Source organism: Aptenodytes patagonicus, chromosome 9 (assembly GCF_965638725.1).
Source record: "Aptenodytes patagonicus chromosome 9, bAptPat1.pri.cur, whole genome shotgun sequence".
Lineage (NCBI taxonomy): Eukaryota > Metazoa > Chordata > Aves > Sphenisciformes > Spheniscidae > Aptenodytes > Aptenodytes patagonicus.
Window position 1 is genome coordinate 16023194 of NC_134957.1, and position 16422 is coordinate 16039615.

General features: G+C 36.2%; 1 protein-coding gene across 4 annotated transcripts in view; it reads left to right on the forward strand.

Moving 5' to 3' along the window:
- The window catches only part of MTMR1 (myotubularin related protein 1), a 46027-nt gene that overhangs the window by 17676 nt on the left and 11929 nt on the right, over window positions 1–16422 (forward strand). For all 4 annotated transcript variants that reach the window (XM_076347236.1, XM_076347237.1, XM_076347239.1 and 1 more), the window contains 4 exons: window positions 167–373; window positions 1195–1287; window positions 6284–6397; window positions 7796–7972. In XM_076347236.1, coding sequence (XP_076203351.1) covers window positions 167–373; window positions 1195–1287; window positions 6284–6397; window positions 7796–7972 — 591 coding nt within the window. The remainder of the gene's footprint in view (window positions 1–166; window positions 374–1194; window positions 1288–6283; window positions 6398–7795; window positions 7973–16422) is intronic.

Below are 16422 nucleotides of genomic sequence, written 5' to 3' on the forward strand. Positions count from 1 at the left end.
CATTTGGAAATCTCTAATTTAAAGCAATGTCATCCAGATGATTATGTAATTAATCTGAAGTTTTAAAATATATTAACCTTAAGAGCATAAAATTCTAACGGGTTTTTTTGGGTAGAGTTTTGGTTAGTATTTAATATGCTTGTTTATTTATTTTTGTTTATTTAAGATGCTTCTTGCTGGAGCAGTAAGAATTGCAGATAAAATTGAATCTGGTAAAACATCTGTAGTGGTACATTGCAGTGATGGCTGGGATCGAACTGCACAGCTCACTGCACTAGCTATGCTTATGCTGGACAGCTATTACAGAACTATCAAGGGGTTTGAAGTTCTTATAGAGAAAGAATGGATAAGTTTTGGACACCGATTTGCAATGGTAAGCTGAAAGATTTAGTGTGCAATTTGTCACTTTCAATGCTTTTATTTTGAATAGCATGTTTTCTCACAGTACTCTGCTGCATTTTAGTTATCATCTCTGGTGTCCTTCTTTTAATGGTGTGAGTGTGTCAGAGAATTGTGACCTGTTCATTTTTAACAGGAAATCTGTGTGTGAGGTATAATATAAAGTAAATAAGAATTAAGTGCTTTGAACATAATGGTTAAAAAAATTCACATGACCTTTTTATGAGGAAGAGGGATTGTAACACATTGCTTCATCTTTAACAATCTTATGAATGGAGAAACAAGGAAAACAATTAAGGTGTCTAGAAGGTAAAATTGCTGGAACCATTACTCTGATTTAAGGTTGAAGTGTTTATTTAACACATGGGCTAGCGGAGAATTAGGACATAAATTATTATGACATTTTGTGGGCTCTGACTCTAAGATGGTTTAGGAGAAATGACATGTAGTTATGGCAGGTGGATATGGAATAATCATTGTTTCAGTACAGTCTTATGAAATAACTACCAGTTTGACCCACTGGTAGAAATAAATGGCTGTGCAGTGAAAGATGGGGAAACAATGGCACAGCTTTGTTGACCAAGTGTCTTTCCAGCTCTGCTCAACAGCAAAGGCGTGTCCATAAGTGAATATTGGGATGCGTTTTTAGTAGTTGAAAAATACAGGTTAGCATTATGGAAGATTTGCTTGTCTTGTTCATGATTGGAACATATTTAAGAGTTACTCAGCTTTAAAGTGTTGGGATGGTACTGTAAATACACTAGACTGAAATGAAAATCTTGTTTTGACTTTCAGCGAGTAGGACACGGAGATGATGATCATGCAGATGCAGACAGATCTCCCATTTTCCTTCAGTTCATCGACTGTGTCTGGCAAATGACAAAGCAGGTAAGATGCTTAAAGAGTGTATTTCTATGAGGACTCAGTCTTGATCTGGGAAACATAATTCATGTAGGAGAACATGTTCCTTTACAGAGCAGTAGCCTGTTTTCCTGAAGTTGGTCGTGCTATGGCTGCACCATGCACACATGTGGAAACTTTTTGCTCAAAGTGAGGCACAAGGAGCTAAAGTAGAAGTATTGACTTGAAACCAAAATACCAGGAATCCTTTCTGTTTAAAATAGGCTTTCAAAGGATTCTCTGATTACATAAATGAGGGTTATTGATGAGATAATTTATTTGCATTGCATATTCACTGGTGGAGTAAATGTTCGTATGGATTTATTTATTGTCCTTAAGAAACAGCAAAAATCCAGGCTGATTGTGAACTGAGGGGAGGAGAGGGTTCTTCTACGTATGTCTCAAATGCGAAATGTAAGTTAATGTTGCCATCATTATGCATACAGGACAGCATTTCTAACATGCAAGCCTATTTTCAGGTAAGTTTTCTTACTTCCAACACTGCTTTTACCTCTGAATCAGGGGAGATCTTTGGAATTAGTGATATTTAAGATATCAAAATATTAAAATTCTCAATTTTTTTTCTGGATATGTTAAATTATAGAATGGCTTTAGCCTTCATTTTCCTTATTTGTACCTCCATGAGCATAAACAAGATTTTTCTGAGCTTTTATATTGCTGTTCTTTAATGGGGTTACTGAAATAGGTTGTCCACATGAAGGCTTTATTTCCAAGTAAATTAGAAGTGCTTGACTCCTTTTTTTCTTTTTTTTTTCTCTCTTTTTTTTTTTTTCCTCCTTGAAGCCTAATGTAGATCTGTGCTCTTATGGTAAAAGCTATTATACTGAAATCTGTATGGTATATGATTTGAAGAGAGGAGCGTAACAGTCTAGTTCCATATGATGCTAGAACTCCCAGATCTCGTACCTTAGTCTTCTTTCTCTGAATATGGTTCTTAATAACTTACATCATAGTTTCCAAAACTTGTATTCAAAACAGTCATCTTGGTTGCTGTATGAAAGTTCCCTGCTGTAATACTGGGCCCCTGGCCAGAGTCCCTTGAAGACTTTCTCTTTCTGTGTGTCTATATTTCAGCATTAATGTGCTGTTTAGTATGGCTGGAGAAAATAAATGAAAAATTCTACCCCTCTCTCAGAGGAAAGCTAATAACAATAGCAAAGAGAAGTGGTTCTAAACACCTGGTAGGAACAAAAGTCCTCTGGGGAGATCCTTAACTGAGAGCAGCCTCTTCTATTTTTGTGATCTCCCGTTCTGCCTTCTATTTCTTGCTATAAACAGTTTAAAAAAAAAAAGGAACGGGGGGAGGGGGGAATTTGTGAAACATTTTGCCAATACCACATCTGTTCAAAACCTGGATCCAGAAACTGTTCTGAAATTCATGAACAGCAGTGGCATTGAAAAATCATTAATGTTACAGCAGGAAAAAAATTGAAAACATCATTCTCGGAGAGCTCTTGCCCACTTATTTTTATTTTTTAGTTGACTTCAACACCTAGAGAATAGATGTGAAGATTGTGATTACCTTGACATGGACCTGTGAAAACCAGGATTCTATTTTATCCTTGTGTAGATCACTTGCCTGTAAAACAGTGCTAGTTTCGTGCTTTAGAATCTATGGTAAACATATGTGAAATGTTCCAAAGCTCAAATAAGTGTTAATGACTGTGGGAGGGTGTAAGGGCTCGGGTTTGGGCATGGGCTCAAAGCAAGCAAATTTTCTCTTTCTGAGAATTACATACTTAAAACAGTTGACTTAATACAGTGAGAGAATCTCTAACTTCCCACTAAGATACAAATTTCCGGGTAGCTTCAGACAATGAAACTTAATCCTTGACAGCCTTATATTTTCCCTTGCTTTTTATGGTCTTCATGACACACAAATACAGTAATAGAGAACTTGAGAGAAGTACATTGACACCAGATTTTAATAAAAAACATATGGTGAAGTGATTTCCCTCCTCCGTTAGTAAATTCTGGTGATTTTGAACAGCAGATGTCAAATTGGAAAGGTCACATGTGATCTGATGAAATACTGATGCCCTGTTAAAAATGAAACAAAACTATAAAATTTGCATGTAGCATTGCAGCTCAAGTAGGAGCTTTCTGCCTTTCATGCACAGTACCCACATAGGAGGAAGGTATGTTTAAAGTTGGTAGACAGTTGCATCTTGTTTGTTACTGGATGTCATCTGTTGCCAGAGATGCATGTTTCACTAGTTTCAGTAGTGTACTCTGTTAGGATATCTAGTGTTCAGTTAGCCTGATTCAGTCCAATTCCACGATCATAAGAACTATTCTGTGAAGTGTTTCAACTTTAAATGTTACTGTTTTACAGAACGAGTTCATTGATTAAAAAGCAAGTTTATTTTCCATGTCTCTGAATCAGATGCCACTTGGCATCATCAGACTTTTAAACAAGAGAATTCTTTTAAATACCTCCTTTACAAAAACCCCCAACCACTCCAGCAGCATCAAGTGGGAGATTTTAATGACCCATGTGTTCTCTCACAATTATTGGATTTGACAAGAAGTAAATTTTCATTTGGGGAATTTTTTCACCTGAATCTTCAAACAGACGCTAATGGGCTTGGAACTACAGAGGAAAGCATTTTTAGGTCAGTGATTTTTCAGCAGCGGTAATAGAAGCTTTACAGTCTTGATACGTCAGCTCCAACAGTACAACTCTTGTATCCAAAGACAGGGTTTCAATAAAGTGCTATCACTTATTAATAAATTAGTTGGAGTGCAACCACTGATGTATGGAATTTTGAATATGCTTCACTGGATTGGAATAGCGGCCATGTCGTCATCCGTCTGATTAGTATGGACCCGTCACAACACAGAACCCTAATGTGACAAGGCTCATTAAGTGCTTTCAGTTAAAGAGAGTCCCTTTAGGAGAGGCTTTGTCTTCGAAGTTATTTCCAAATATCATTTTGATCCTTTGCAAATTATTTTTGCTCTCTGTATCTGCTGCTTTGGACTGGATGCAGGAGATTGAGGTCTGAGACCCACTGAATGTCCTCCTGCCTTGGTTCAGCACACCTGCTTATCAAGTTCTGTTCATATTTCTTTAAAATCATAGCTCTGTTGTTAACATCATTGTATTGTAATTGAGTTTTGGCATGATTTCCTAGAGAGAAGGAAGTGCTGTAAGTGATAACTTTTGAACGTGACTGAAAAAGAGAATTTGATAATCTTAAGTTCCTATATGTTTTATGAAAACAAATGCCTAGGTGACTGAAAACAAACCAGTGATTTGAGAGAGAAGACCCAGTGTGAGCACGCGGTGCTGTTGAGCGATGCGTAATCCACAGCAGAGTCAGAAGAAGGAAGGCTCCCATTCATTTTGTGAGCCATGATATTGATAATTTCCTTACTCAAAATTTTCATTTGAAAGTTGGTATATCTTAGCTTGAGAAGTCTTGGAAAGAGAATGTTTTTGCAATGTTTGACTTAAGTCAATCTTCTTTTAAAAGAACATTGCTTAAAACCTAGATCTTTCTGGGTTTAATACAAGCACACCCATTGTGTGTTATTCAACTCTTTACTTTCAACATGAATAAACATTTGCCCTTCATAAATCACAGATGACACTGAAGAGGAATTTCTGGATCAGCTAGTTCATCCGCAGTCCCAATTGCTGCGTTATTCCTCCTAGCTGTACTTGTTGTCTTTTTTTTTTTTTTTATTTAAAGTAGCTCTTGAGTCACTCATGCCAAGGTCTTCAGTATTCTTCAGTGGCACAGAACAGAAACCAGTCCGCTGCTTTCTTCAGATCTGAAATATTGACTTCAGATTTCTCCATACAGCAGGAAATTCTTCCTTATGCATCTGTAACTTTGCATTTTAGACTTCTGTAAAGATTTACTCCTTTATTGGGCATGAACAAAATTTGTTTCATTTGTCCTGAAAATTAGTCTCTTATAACATTCTCCTTCATGGTAATGAGAGAAATGCTACTTCTTAAGTTTTCCTTTAGTCTTCTAATTTTTTTTTCTCCTAAATGTTAATCATTCTGTGTCTGTGTTTGAGACCCTTGTCATACTGAATGCAAAGCTATTTTGACACATCAAGCAGTTACCATATGTAGTCTTACTATAAAATTTGATTGAAGAAGGACCTTTTCCATCTGAATAGGTAGAAGCTCATGCAGTTTGCATTAATTTCTTCCTTTATGATTTTTAAAGCACTACAGATTAAGGTCTCTTAAACATTTTGAGTGTTTTCAAATTTCTAACTCTTTTTCCTAGAATGTATCAGGTAAATACCTGATGTATTGTGAATAAAATAGCTAGTGGTGCTCAGTGGAATAACAGTTCTTTCATTTCACATGTACAGGATTTACTTTCCAAAATTAAAGAAGAGGGATTAAAGGCTTATTGTACATAGCTGATGGTAAACTCAAGGGGTGAAATGGAGAAAAGTAACTTACTTGGGTAGAAAGTGAAAGAAACGCTTTAAATATATGTTAAGCACATTGTATGTGCAGTAGTCTCTATTATCCAATTCATTGCATGTTAGAATAGGAAATAAAACTCTTAAATGTCATAATCTTTTTTTTTCTTTTTCCAAAATGATTTATTGTCCTGTAACAAGAGCAATAAAGCATATGTTGAAGACAGTTTGGGGTGGGTTAGAACAGCATACTGTTAGAGCACCTTAAAATGGATTGCTTTGTGTCACCAGTTTCACATTAGCTAATGTTTCTATGTTTGTATTCTAGTATACTTGCATAATGAATGTAAGGTTTGTCTCTGAGGAGTATTTATAAAGAAGTATGTAGGTGAAATGTATTAGCGCAGTGGGAGTTACTGAAATTGCTGAGTTTTCCTGAAAATAATCACTAAATAAGAAAAAAAACTTACCTGAATATTTTGGTTATTTCTTATCTCTGAGTTTCTTCCTTTCTACACTGCTTAAAATAAAGTTTAAAGTAATTTTACCGATTTTTTTATTTCAGTTTCCTGCAGCCTTTGAATTCAACGAGTTATTTTTGATCACCATTCTGGATCACCTTTACAGCTGTCTTTTTGGGACTTTCTTATGCAACTGTGAAAAAGAGAGATTAAAAGAGGTAAATAATTAGTGTAATACACGTTCTTAATTTGTTGATTTTGTATGAAAATGCTTCGAATACAAGACCTAAGAACATCTGAGCTGTGTTTTTGGATACATCTGTCCCAGAGTCTTAAAAGACAATGGGGACATGGATTGTCATGGTATGAGAAATATATACTGAATGCCCTGCTATTAAATGAGGTGGCACTTACTCTTCTTTAGTTATTATCTGTTCAGAGATTTGAGGGTTTTAGAAAGTCCTCTTTCAGATATTTCTACCCATCATATACAGTTTTAAATAATCATTATCAAATTATATTAGCATTTCTTTTGCTATTTCCAAAGGAATGCCTGTGGATGACTTTGCAAGTCACTTTAGGACATAATTAGATGGAACTTATGGTTGAAGACTATGGAAATTTAAAATATCTAAATGAATGAAGTTAGGACTCAATGAAATACTTTGAGTTTGGAAAAAAAAATTAAAAAGCTTATTAATATTCCAAGTACACTTTTGCTTACTTTTGGCTTTGTTGTTTTTAATACTTCGTATTTTTTAAAGCAAGTAACAATTCCTTGCCATATTTAGCTTTGCTATTTTTTTGTTTTGTCTCTACTGCTTCTGTAGGGAAAAAGTTACATGTAAATACCACAAGATGGAGCTGAATAACATGTTCTCAGCAAATGCAGGGTTTCCAGACAGCTTGCTTTCATAAATGAATAGTCAGATGCAATTCTCAATAAAGAAATGCAATTTAAGATACAATAGTAATAGAAACACATGCTTTGCAACACTGACGGAGTGTAAAATTGCGAGATGAATCTGATGTAAGTTCAGATTTCCAATCTTTGATCTAACCATGATTATGCTGGTTACATTTAGAATACAACAACTTTCAAAAGTGCAAATAAAGATAAAATAGGCATTTTAAAGCATAATAGCAATTGATAGGAGCAAATAGTGTGAGTGGGAGAATTGAATAGTTATTTTTCACAGATGCTGTTTTGGATCTTCCAAACTACATATCTCTTCACTGATTTTCTTGTCAAAGCTAATTTAATTTTTATTTTTCAGTTGGTCAGTGCGTAACCATATATTTAAGTAGCTGTAAACATTGCTGTAAATTACGAGCAGTACAGCTTTCTTTTGCTCAACTACACCTTAGTGTCTCTGAAAGTCATATGCCTGAATCTCCTTTGTCAGTTAGCCTTGGGCCAGAATAAATATTAAAATGTTTTGCTAAAGTTTTAAGGCTGTTAAATGATCAGCTACTGGACGTGTTCTCAGAGTGCTTGCAATTTTCTAGTACATAAGGTAAATTTCACAGACAGAATTACTGATATGTAGATATTAGCCTCATATTTTAAGGTTTTGCAGTCCATATAATTAATTTTTTTTTTTTTTTTCAATCAGGAGGTAAGCACAAAGACTATATCACTGTGGTCCTATATAAACAGCCAGTTAGATGAGTTCACAAATCCTTTCTACGTAAACTATGAAAACCATGTCCTGTATCCTGTGGCCAGTCTGAACCATTTGGAACTATGGGTGAACTACTACGTCAGATGGAACCCAAGGATGCGGCCTCAGGTATGAGCTTTCACATGACTTCTATGTTCTAGTGAAGAGCACGGAGATTTAAAAAAATTATTATTTTTCATAGTGTCGAATGCAGCATTTAATTTCAAAAGTGCTCATCTGTTGCACGTATTTCAGCTGATAGGGAAAAAGGTGATTTTCTCGAAGAAGAGGCGTGATGTGTTCAAACTTGGTAAAATGATGTTTTCATTAGTCACCAGTAGACTAGGGAGTTACAGTATCACTTTATTGGCTTGTGAAAGGTAACAGATTAACAGTCTTGTTGTCAGAAGATTACTTTTATAACACTTCTATAATCCTTTGTAACACTTTTTAATACTTTTGTTGCCTTAGCCTTCTTGTAAAGTTTAGTGTACCTTTGTTTTTAATCATGTTTTGCCCTTTACCAACAATGATATAAAATATAGCAGCAGTTTCTGAAAGAATTGGACTACATACTGACTCATTTTGTAGGCTCTCTAAACTTAGCATCACATAGATGCTTGTTTTCAATTGACCTTTACAGTTTCAAGCTGGCATGCTAAAGATTAAACACTCTGTATGTATGCTCCTTGAGTCATCCAGTATTTGTTCTTATAAGTAATGTCTGCGATTCAGATAAATCTCTACATCTCGTCAGACAAATACTCCATATGCTCTCATGCTTAGAAGTCTGAAGAAAGAACATTCAGTTTGTGTCACAACCATAATATATCTGAGGGTGCTACACCATCTCTTTATTAAGGTAACATTCCAAGGTACCCCCAAGCATATTATGATAAATTACCTGTATTAAGTGACTGCTTGAAAGCTGCTTTCATCTTCTAGCAGTTAGAATGAGACGTGAGTTTCAAATTTATTAGACACCCAGAAGTCAGAGGCTGTTGTAAAAGATGGTGTTCCAAGGTAAGTTTCAAGGACAGTACACTGGTAGAAGTCCAGGCATCTGAGAAATACCTTTTACGGTCCTGGAAAAGTCTGGATTGCTTGCTTTCACACTGAGATGTTTTTTCTGAGCTGCTTTGTTTCCCTTACTTGTTCTATTTTGGGTGATGTAGTCCTATGACTGTTAGGTACCTGTTAGGTGTTAGCATGTGTTAAAACTTGAAAGATGGTATATTTTAATCTTTATGGTTTTAAAGTAAAATTGTCAACTGCTTTTTAGCAAAATATCATCTTTCCCTTAGCCTATTTGCTGAAAAACATTTGCATGTTTTGCAAATGTTATGCATGTTTATGCATGTTTTAGTATAATCGACCTGCAGCAGTGTCAGTTTATTACTTGTATTTAATTGAGATCTGTAGGCCCTGAAAGCGAGCAGGATTTGTAAACACACATGAAAGCTAGTCCAGGTCCAAGAGAGATGAGAGTGGGGAAGAGATGACATAATGAGAAAAAGTCAGAACTGTCATACACTTAGTGGCAAGCTCTGCCCACCACCTCTCTGTTGGAGAGCGCTCTGCCGACTTCTGTTGGAGAGCACTCAGGCACTCTAGCACATGTGAATCATTGATCTTCACTGGTCATCGAGAACAGGTCCCTCAAATCAGCAGGTTGAAGGTAGCAAAATTTGATGATCCTGGTAACTGCTTTAACTTTACTACCACCTTCTTTTCTTGAAGACCTCATACGACTTTTGACTTTTTAGATCTACCACATTAGCTCTGTCTTGTGAAGATACATCATGCCTTTCCTCTTGTCTCTGGCCTGAATTTATCTGATATCTGTGAGAAATATTCGGAAGTGTTTCACATCTACTTGGATAAATTTGCTGCAGAAATTACGGCTTTTTTGTTGCAGAATTGTGTTCTCCAATCTAATTATGAAAGCACAAACTCATGCAAACAAGTAAATAAGTCTTTGTAATCACAATATACTGAGTTTGCTTTCTTCTGTATTTGCATTGTCTAGTTTCACACCCTGTTAGCCAATTCAGTAACATTCAGACCCATTCAGTAACAGCAAAAAAGACAATCATGATTGCGATGCCCAGCAGGTCTCCACTTACCTTCAGTGAAAAGATTTCTTAAACAATCAGTGGATTTATTAAAAGAATGGGCACCTCTGCCTACTGAGAAAAGGTGTTTTTGTTGAATAACTTTTAATGTGTTTCTTTTGTTTTTCAACTGGAGTAAGAGAAAGTTAAATATTTAATATTAATGAAGAGCTCTCTGATGAATAGCAATTCAAGGCAACCTCATGTACTGTTTTATCAGCTGCAAAAATTTCTTTAGGAAACTGGAACTTGTTTATTGTTTTCTAGGAGATCACCAAAAAGGAGAAATGCCTAATTATATGAGTTTAAGGGAAAATGAAGAATAGTCCTTTAATATAATCAGAATGGATGTTTGATACCCATTATCAACCATCTTTATGTTATGGGAGAGGAAACTCGCAAGACCAAAAGGGCAGTTTTTGGTTTGAGGCAATATTTTAGGTTTTCTAATTTCAGCTTTATTAGCGAGTGAGGCTTGAATTTTTAAATGGACTGAGGGAAGTTAATCATTGCACTTCATTGACTTTCTATTGGAAATGAGCATACATCACTTTTAATTTTTTTAATTTGAAAATTACTAAATGCTGACTGGATATAAGTATTTATTTTTGCTTTGTTGTACTCTGCCTTCAAATATCTGTGTCTCATCAGACCTCTATCAGTACAGAAAGGTCTGATCATGTTCGTCATTGCACTAGGACATACGGAGTTCAGAGTTACTCTTAATGTTCTGTAAAGAAAAGATTGCTTATAATGATAAATCTTCAGTTCTATCTAAGTTTTGTGGAAGGCTGAATTGGTGGGTTTGATGGTGTTTATTTGCATCAAGAGCCTTGTTTTGGGATTACAGCTGTATTGCAATAGACGCCGTGCAATTAGGTGACACAGTCTCCTTCCATAGGGTTCAAAGCTCAAGTGTCTGAGAAGTGAACAACGTGGAAAATTCTAGGTTAAATGTGGACATCTTTTGTAGATTCCCTTTTTGCTAAACTGTGCTTCAACAAGGTCATTCTAATTCTTAAGTGAAATAAAAAGTTCCTTGGTTTCAGTTTGGAGGTGTTACATCATTATCGACTTCTTGTCCCAAGAAAATTAGATAGATTTGAGTCCTATCTTACTTGAGTTCATTGACTGAGAAGAGGTTTTTTCCAGATTTGCCCTTTCCTTGGGTTGGAGAAATGTGTATTTGTATGTGACATGTGGAAGATAAGCTCTTTTGTTCTCTCATACAGAGGTGTGTGCTCTGTGAGTACCTGCTACTGGACTTACAGATGACCCTACTAGTCTGGAATAGATAAGATTGTATGATGCTTTTGAATTTTTTCAGTTGATACCGTATATTTCTCTTTCCCTTCCTATGTAGTCATTCAGACCTCTTCTTTACACTGGTTTGAGGAGTTCTGGCTGCCAGAACTCCTCAAACCAGAACTAATATACTCTTATCATTCACATATACAGAGCATGAGTAAAAGTTCTGGTCCTTTCAATTCAAGCTGTGCCTTCCTATGTGAGAGGCAAGAAAAAGAATGTATTTTAGTCACAAAATTTACATAGTCCATTAGGATATGTTTAGGTTTTTTTATGCCTTCTGGGAAATGACATTTTAACCCTTGGAGTGCAGGGCTTAAACTTGTTTTAATTGGTTTTTTTTTTTAATTTTTCTATGCCTGCTAATTTTTCCTCAAGCTCTGTTCTGGAAATTTGGCCACTGTGCTAGAGATAATATCATAGGAATCCCTATGAGTTTTTCAAATTCATTCTTTTCTTTTTGTGTGTGGACTTTCATCCAGAATATAAGGCTAGCACCATCTATAACCTAGAAATTCAGTTCAGCTACTGGAATAGGATCATCTGCTAAGGCAGTCTTTGGAGCTTCCATGAAAAGCCAGGGGAAGTCTGTTCACAGGTTAACAGCTGGCTTAAAGAAAGAAAAGGAAAAGGTAGGAATAAATAACTTATTTGTTCAGTATATACAGAAATGATCTGGAAAGCATATAAATAGGTTACAATGCTGCTTTTTTTTATGCTGTGTATAGAATTGTAGAAGGATTTGGTGTGTTGAACAGTTGAGTGATTAGATGTCAGCTGAACTTCAGTGTCAATAAACACAAAATATTGCATATTTAAAAGAACAAATAAGATGCTGAGCATCACTGGAAAAATTGTTGAGAATAAACTGGAAAACATAATTACTGAGATGTTTTATCCTGCACATAACAGGGTAGGACTTACTGTCTGGCACATGGAGTGTTCATATGATTTATACCTGCCTTCAGTCAAGTTGGCCGGCATTTCCACTCTGAGCATGTTGACATTGGTTGTAATACGTTCAAAGTTCATACATATGATTTAACACCATTTTGTGGCAGGACAAAGCCATCATAAGGCTCTGGAAATGCTTGGCATTGCTGGTCCATGATCCATGGACTTGAGTCCATCTTTTTGCATGAAAGAATGAAGCAGATGATGTCAGGAGAAGGAATTGCCTTGTGGGTTAGGTAGCTGAGTGTTTCCCTATCTAAGGAGATTTCATCCCTGCATTTACTGCAGAGTTTCTTGTGAGATAAGGCAAGTTTCTTACAGTACCTGATAGTTTCTCTCTATCTGGGTGTCTAAGTCAAGATTTCCAGAGTCTGATTTACTGCAGGTAAATTACATCTGCAGAAAGAACTCTCAGCATTCAATTGATACGGAATAAAATAAAGACTAACTGCTTATCCTGTGTGCTGAAAGAATCTGTAGTCATTTAAGAAAAAAAAAAAGATTGGTATCCTGTAATAAGCACAGCATCAGAAGATGCACAGAAAGGGAGAAACTAGTACTATATAAATAATCTTCATTTTTGGGAGTTTCTAACATATTTTGAAGAGCAATCACTCAAAGCATTGATCTAATCTATCAGATGTCTAAATCTAAGTGGGCTGTAGGTTTTAACAAGCAATGACATCAGCTTGTAGCATGTAGAGTTTCCTGAGCCTGGAAATCTATGCAGTTGTTTGCAAAAATCTCTGTTCCAGTTCCCACATGGTAGGATTCATCATTTCTGTTTGCTAGTCATTGCTTTTCCAGAAGACCAGGGGGTTTTGCTTGGTTTCCCAGGAGCATACCTCTACAATAAGTGTGGAAGTATTGATTATTATTGAAAACTGCTGTTTTCATCATTTGAGATTGCCTTTTTCTATGAGTATACTGTTAACTAGGTTTTAAAAGCAAGTCTGTCAGAGTTCCAGCTCTTCATGAAGAGGAACAAAAAGCTCAAGTGAAAGATATTGTTGTCTTTCCAATGCGCAGAGTAGGTTTTTGAAAAACCGACAGTCTTAAGTCAAGCAATGAATTTAAAATAACCATTTTCCTCTGCAGCCTTTCTTCCCTGTTGCTAAAATAGATAAAGTATACTCGCTCAATGAGACAAAATGCATTCACTGTTTAACAATTTTCATGTGAATGACTGTCCTTGAGCTAGTACAGTAATACACAGTAGATATCCATCCAATTAAGACTTGGCGGTACTATAAGTGAGTAGCTATTATAATTTCTTTTATACCTATCCTTGTGTTGATAAATTTTGCTATCCAAAAGCACTCCAGAATCCTGAAGGATTACTTGGGAATAAAAACCTGAAAATCAATACTGAAAGTGAACTGTAGTAATTCCGTGAAAAGGAAGGTTTGAATTTTTTGGGAAATGAAGCTGTCTTATGTCTAGATGTTTTTTATGTGTTGTAGTATGCATATTGTATAGCATAATTGTAGTTTCTGTGGGGGTATAATTAAAAAAAAACCACCAACTTTATCTTTCCTCGAGTCCTCACCCAGCAGGAATAATTTATTATAACTGTGAAGTGGCATGTTCTGAGAGTTACACTACACCAGATTCTGCCTTCGATGTACGTGTGGATAATTCAGTTTAAAAAATGGTTTCATATCAATGGTATTTTAAGCAATAAAGAATGTTTCTTTAGCAGTGTTCTAGGTATTTTTCATCTCATTATAGGCTGTAGGTACCTTATATCTAAAGTGTAGGAAAAGTATCTGCTTTTGGATGAAATAGGCAGCAAAGCTAGCTAATTGGGAAAATAAAACCCCACCTGTTTTAACTGGTTAATTTGCAGGAACCTACAATTGATTCTTTCTGAGTGAAGAACGTTACTTGGCTCACTCAATTTTGCAGCATTTTGCTGTTTTTTACTGGTTGGGTGCGGGGTTTCAAATGTTGCAAGTATCACTAGCAGTGGGAGAATCATATCAAGTCTTACAGGGGAAAGAAGCTGCTCGTACCAGAGAGAAGAAACTCTCTGGAGAGACAGGGCAACTGGCAGTATCATAGATAAGGAAGGGAAGGGAGAAGAAGCAAGCAGCAGGGAAGAAGTGCAAGAGTAGAAGGTAGATATAGGTGAATAGATTGTATGAGGAGGGGGATCAGGTCCTAAGTTTAATCATGGCTTGATGCAGAGAAGTTGGACTGGAAACTTAAAAGAATGTTGAAATGGGCAAAAATGTGAATTGTTAAAAGGCTAGAGAAACCTAAGGACTTTGCGAAATAAAATCTTCCTGATGAGTTGATTTTTTTTTTTTTTTTTTTTATTTACAAAAAATTAATTCCTTAAGATAACTTAATGAGAGAGGGGTAATGGAATAAAAATAAGGATTTGAATGGGAAAGGACCGCAAAACTTGGTGAGAGCTTAAAACCAAACAAAAAGATGCTAGAATCATGGACATCTGGGATAAGTCTTTAAAGCTTATATTCAGCGCTAAGGGTATTGCTCAGGATGGGTAAAAAGACTAGGGACACAGGGTTTGGGTAAGTGGCTGCAAAAAGTTGGTTATGAGTTAGGGAGGGGAACAACATGCAGTCTCAGTCATATTCTTCTTAGTTTCTGAGTCAGTATTACAGTAACAATTAAAAGGAAAAAAAACCCACTGAAATATCTTCTTGAGGTGTTTGGTTGTTTTTCAGCACATTGAGGTAATAGTTTAAATAACATGTGAGAAACATCCTGAAGACCTAATGAGCAATGGCCCAGCCAATTTTCCAGCCCAACAAAACCGCAGATGCACTGCTGGGTTAGGTTTCATCAGTGTAGGCTCCTCTCGTGCAGCAGAAGTAGGTCTTTGCTTTCCCCTGGAGCGTGGAGAGAAATGATGGGGACCTGGCTGTAGTGGCTGGGTGTTGCTTAGCAGCATTACTGTGGCAACACACTGGGAAGCTGGTGTTACAAAGGAAGGGATGCACACTCTTCTGAAAATCGCATATCGATACAGTGGAGTAGAGCAGCAAAAAGTAACTTGAACGCGACTGGGTGGTGGGTCCAGAGTCATGTTTTGAGCTTCCACTCCTAATTTGAGACGCGGGATGAGAAAGTAGAAAACAGTACATCTGCTGTCAGACTCCCAACAAATCCATCTCAGTCAAATCAATTATATGATTTCTTAACAAGACTGTATAAAAGCTTGCCCTGGAGACACTACTTGTGCTGTGCAAGTATACACTTCTAGGGTTAAGGTGGTAAGAAGATCTTTTAATAAACGATCTTCTCCAAACTTCTTGTTCCTTACAGAATCTGTCACTCTTCCACTTCCTTTTATTCTAAACAGTGGCAAAGTAAAGGAGAACCTTGTTCACAGCAAGCCATTACAGGTGTTATTGTGAAGGTTGTTGGACCCATTCCTTTCTGAAGAAGGCTTTATTTGAGAGTGGAATCACACGCTGAAATATAATGGTGTGAAGTAAAAAAAATGGAGATAGTTATCTGTAAGAATTTGCACAGGATGGTATGAGGAAACACTGGCAGCAACAGGTCTGCCTGGGAATAAGTCTTTAGGAAATGTGGAAATGAACTAAACTTCCTTTTTATTATTATTTTAATGGTTTTTGTGGCAGAATTCATTTGAAGAGGCTTCATCCTCTTACTCTTCCTCCTCCTTCCAAGACGGAAGGAGGCTTCCAGAAAGGTGCGTGATTCCGCTTCTATTTGGTTCTCTTAATGGTTTCATTATTAAAAAAAAAATAAATACACATGATTTGAGGTTGAGGCTTTGTTTTGGGCATTTTTCCCCTTTTTCCCCTCTAGCACCATTGTCTATCTTTTCATTCTTTCACTTTTGAATTTGTTCCTTTTTTCAAATAAGGGAAGTTACAGTAGCAGAATTGAAGACATCTGGGGGAAAACACGGCTCCTCATGCCAGGCTGCTTTTCAGGTCTTTTTATAAGAACTTCTATAATTTTTTTTTATATCTTTCAGCTGCTTACACCACCTTTTTCTTACCCCATGAGTACGTACTTCTAACATGCACCTTTATCACTAATAAATCGGTTATTGTCAGCTGCTTGAAAATACTCTGAAGGTGCTAAAGATTTCTCTGGACTGAATTTGACATGTTATTTCACGAAATTAAAGTATGTATCAGAAGTTTAGTGTGTCAAATCTAGTTTTGGAATTTTATTGTTTTACATCAGTGTGCG